This window comes from Sitodiplosis mosellana, unplaced genomic scaffold, assembly GCF_009176505.1.
Source record: "Sitodiplosis mosellana isolate CC-2019 unplaced genomic scaffold, AAFC_SMos_1.0 Smas_scaffold_5293, whole genome shotgun sequence".
NCBI classification, from domain to species: Eukaryota; Metazoa; Arthropoda; class Insecta; order Diptera; family Cecidomyiidae; genus Sitodiplosis; species Sitodiplosis mosellana.
In genome coordinates this window covers 96-4,811 of record NW_022600535.1, presented here as the reverse complement: position 1 = coordinate 4,811, position 4,716 = coordinate 96, and the positions used below count along the sequence as shown (strand labels likewise).

The 4,716-nt window shown below is 40.1% G+C and overlaps 2 protein-coding genes across 2 annotated transcripts; one reads left to right on the top strand and one right to left on the bottom strand.

Moving 5' to 3' along the window:
- Positions 1–629: 629 nt before the first annotated feature.
- Positions 630–2,315, top strand: LOC129572631 (uncharacterized). The gene has a single exon (XM_055452634.1). The coding sequence runs from the start codon at positions 630–632 to the stop codon at positions 2,313–2,315; it is 1,686 nt and encodes a 561-aa protein (XP_055308609.1).
- Positions 2,316–3,820: 1,505 nt separating this feature from the next.
- Positions 3,821–4,451, bottom strand: LOC129572632 (dystrophin-like; the record flags this gene model as incomplete). Its single annotated transcript, XM_055452635.1, is given in 1 exon segment — positions 3,821–4,451. A coding segment is annotated over 1 exon segment (631 nt), but the record flags the coding sequence as incomplete, so codon positions are not given.
- Between the last annotated feature and the right edge of the window lie 265 nt (positions 4,452–4,716).

The following is a 4,716-nucleotide window of genomic DNA, read 5'->3' as shown; positions in this document are numbered from 1 at the left end:
TTAAAATAAGTGGCAACATTGACTGTGATATAGCCATCCTCTGAGTTGGTGATTAGCTTTGACCTGTTATTACTTTATAATGGAAACTACCGTTTGTGTCAATGTATTTGCGAAAATCAGAATACTTTTTTATGTCTTTCGGTCTCTACTAAATTGTAAATTTATATCTACCAACAGGGACTTGTTAGACTAGACGTAAAACTTTTCTTCAATATATCACTTCTCTGATAAATTGAAAGAAGACTTTTGCAGTCATTAAGGACGACAATAATATGTTTAACGCTCCAGTTAGTCTATCTTTTCTTAAACGCGTTGTTAGATTATCTTGAACCGTTGATGATTCGGTTTACTACTCATTTCCTTGTATTGGTTAGGTTTCTTTGTGTTAAATTTTATAGATCAAACCCTAAATTCAAATCGAGAAAGACTGCTATAACTATCTATTGTATGAAAATACCCACGAAAAAACTTAACAAGAGCGATGGAAATATGTAAACACGAAACAAAATCCAGCAGATATAGCTTCAAAAGGATTGAAGCCAAGCGATTTAATTAATAACGATTTGTGGTGGCACGGTCCACAATTTATTTACGATCAAAGCGAAAAATCGGATCAACCGATACCCGAGATGTCCAAAGAAGAAGAAGAAATAACAAAAAGGGAATATCGACCACCGACTACGAAAATCATGAGTCTAAACCAAAGACAATGGCTAGCGAGGGGAAACATCCCATTGATTGATAGATATGGTGCGATAGGAAAAATCGTACGAATTACTGCATATGTTCTTAAAGCGATACCGATATTGTTGAATGCCTTGAAGAAAGGCGCGAAAAAACCTGAAGTCAATACGAGCGAAATACTTGGATCACTCACACCCAAGCTATTGACTGAAGCGACGATCTATTGGATAAAGTACACACAACTCAAGTACTTTAGTCCCGAATTGGAAGCCTTAAAGCGAAAAGATGTCATCAAATCAACAAGCAATTTGTTGCGAGTGAACCCTTTTCTGGATGCGGAAGGGATTATGCGAGTGAAAGGGCGATTGACAAACTTAAATGTCACATATGATGAAAGACATCCAATTATTCTACCAGCGAAATCAAGTTTCACAAAGCGATCGTTAGAGGAAGCTCACAAAGAGATGCTTCACGGTAACATACAATCAATGTTACATTATGTTCAAACGAAATATTGGGTAATTGGAGCGCGAAAAGCAGCAGCTAATGTAGCCAAAAGCTGTGTAAAATGTCGAAGATATGCGAATACAGAGCGAACTCAGTTGATGAGTCATTTGCCTGAAGTGCGATTGTCAAATTCTAGACCATTCGCCAACTGTGGGGTCGACTACTTCGGGCCAATTCAAGTAAAGCGATTTGAAGGACGATGCAAATCGATTGACATAGGCTATGGAGCTGTGTTTGTGTGCTTATCAACGAAAATGGTACATATTGAATGTGTTTCAAATCTTACAACTGAACGATTCTTATGGGCACTAGCGAGATTAGCATCGATTTATCAAATGCCAAAGGAAATGAGAAGCGATAATGGGAAAACATTTATCGGAGCAAAAAATGAATTGTGCGATGTGTTGAAAACTTGGAAATCTGGAGAAATAAGCGATTGGTTGAATAGCAAGGGAGTCCAATGGAAATTCATAACACCAAGGGCACCTCATCACGGTGGCATGTGGGAATCGGCCGTAAAATCAGCGAAATATCATATGAAACGGCTGTTGTGCAATCAAATTCTCACTTTCGAGAGATATCAAACATTGTTTGCGAAAATCACAGCAGTCTTGAACAGCCGTTCACTTGTACCATTGTCCGATGAACCGAGCGATCTGAATTATTTAACACCAGCTCACGCGGTGACTGGAGAAAGAACAATTCAACCATTATCGATGGACTTGAGCGAGATTCCAATGAATCGTGTAAAGCAACAAAGAATTCTAGACAAAATCCAACAAGAATTTTGGAATGTTTGGCGAAAAGAATACGTCAGCACTTTGCAAACGCGATATAAATGGAATAAGGTCGAATTAAATCTCGAAGTGGGCGATTTGATAATTCTCAAGGTCGACAATTCACCACCTGGAGTGTGGCCACTAGCGCGAGTAATTGAAACATATCCTGGATCTGATGGTTTAGTGCGAACAGTGAAGACAAAAACCACATCGAGCGAATTGGTACGACCAATCACCAAATTGGTGCGATTACATCCAGAAGAAGCGAATGATACGAACACAGTGAATGAAGCGAAAATACAGTCTACCTCGAATGATACGATTATACAGTCTACAACCAAATGAATGAAAAATATGAAATTAGCTTTAAGTGAATTGTAATTTTCCGATTGAATTTATTGTATTTATTATTGCCTTCACTCCGTTCATGGGGTGGGAGGATGTCTAAAATGATTTAAACGATTGTCAAACCTATTGTCAAACAACGAAATAATGAAACGAGGAAATCTGGTATGATTGTCATACTAGCGGTGGCGCTGTCGTTTGACAGCCCCGGCAGAATAAATCACCACTTTAACGAAGACGAACGCGTTTTATTTAAATGCTTTTGTTGTGATATTGGCTCCTGTCGTATTGTTTCCGTGCCATTCAAATGTAGCCATTATCGGTGGATGATGACCTTCTACTTTTTTCTTCAGTGCATTGGCCTTATCAACACGCTCAATTGTAATGTTGGTGAAATCATTAGTAAAGAATAAATCCAAGAGACGCCCTTTGGAATCATTACGTACATGATTTACCTGATGAACACCGACATGATATTCTTCGGGACAAATACAGTGACAGTTCTGGTAGTAAATTTTAGTGAGAAAAGCGCAGTCATCCGATATGGCATGGTTTAGTGCCATCTGTTGCGATAGCCTTGATGATTTTCTGCGCAGCGTTCGTTGTAGCAGTATCGATGGCAGTTCGGTTTCACTTGCGAGCAACAGCTCTCCTGGCAATGATTTGTACGTGATTGCCGGCGTTTCCTTTGTGGGTGCTGGTTCTTGGTGTGTCCCCAATTTGTTTGCTGAGCATACGCTTTGCCAACCCCGTTTTTTGGCTTGGGCGATCAATTGTTTTGTTTTGTTTCGTAGTTGAATTCGATTTCTCGGGTTGCTTTTTGGTGCCAATCAAGTTTTTTGGCTTCGTCCGGACATCAGAAGCGGATTTTCGGCCAATTTTAGGGGCAACCTTTGGCACGAATTCTTTTGCGGTAACGCCAGTTGGCCAAACACTGCCGAACAAATCAACATACTCAGCTGGCACATCCAGTTTGAACGAGACGAAAGTCGGGTTTGGCACCTTTTTTTTGTTTGGTCTCAGACTGGTGCAGGTCACGTTGTCAGTGAAGGGACGGGTGCTTTCGATCGCCTTCAAGTGACCAGCAATAACTGACCGCATAGTTTGTTTTTTCACACTGGCTTTTACGGGGGCACTACCAGTCGATTTCGGAGGGACAACAAAATTGCACAAATCAACTGGATTTTTATTTTCTTCAATTAAATCCGGTAAAAATGAGGTGGCGATTATTCGCGTTTTCGCGGTTTTTCGAGTTTTTCATGGAACTGTTAAAAGATAACGTAATGGTATCTTCTGTAAAGTTTTAGAGCGGGTAGAGTACTATAACTTTGCTGAAGAATCCAAATCGTTATCTCTTATCACAGTCCAGTTTTCATGTGAAATATTTATGGGGCATCTCCCCCCAAGAGACGGGAACATGTTGCAAAACCGAAAGACGGACAAAAGGTTGGTGAACCAAATTTGGATGTATCAATGAGATTCCATTTAGAATTTATATCACTTACTCGTATGTTGTTCATAGTGACCATTCTGCTGCATCTTTGCGGGAGACTCCGTATTCAACTGGGAAGCAGTAACAGATCTGGTTTGAAGTGTCGATGCTCTTGATACACTCGGTTCATCGACTAGTTGTCTTAATCGCATCAATTGTGCTTCCAGCTGTCGATTATGATCTTCAAGAATTTGCATACGAGCTTCGAGGCGTCCTTTGTGTTGACGCAGCAGTTTCGCTTCAGCCATAAGATCTTGTCCTCCGCTCGCATTTCCAATCGTATTCTGAGTGTCGTCTGGAGTTGAAGTTGGCGTTTGTTTTGAACGCAATCGATCGTATTCGGCTTGAAGTGTAGCATTCTCTTCTTCCAAATCTTGAATGATTGCTTCCAATTCCTCTCTTTGTTCTAATGCATCAACGGCGGCCATCACTTGTAATGGAGACTTCGGTCCTCCGTTGCTATCATTAGTCGGGAGTGTTTGACAATATTGTGCGATTAGTTGATGTTCATCATCACTGTCGGGTGTTGAATTATTACGTGAGCCATACTCCACTTGTGCTAATCGCGATGCGTACATTTCGAGCCGTGAATGCATGTCATTCTGTAAGTTGTGCGTTGTATGTTGTGGACTTGGTGCTGGAGACTTGAAATACAATAAGGAAACGAAATGAAATTGATTTGATTAAACATATCAGTGAGAGTCACGGATATGGTTTATATCCGTATCCGTGAAAGTGTTCTCACGGATACGGATAAGATTTATATCCGTATCCGTGAAAAATTTCAACTTATCCGTGAACAATAAAAATGTATCCGTGATACTAATATAGAAGTTTATTCTATATGCATAGTAAATGACTCAATGACGGTTGATATGCCGATCTGAAATCAAATTGATACACGCAAAG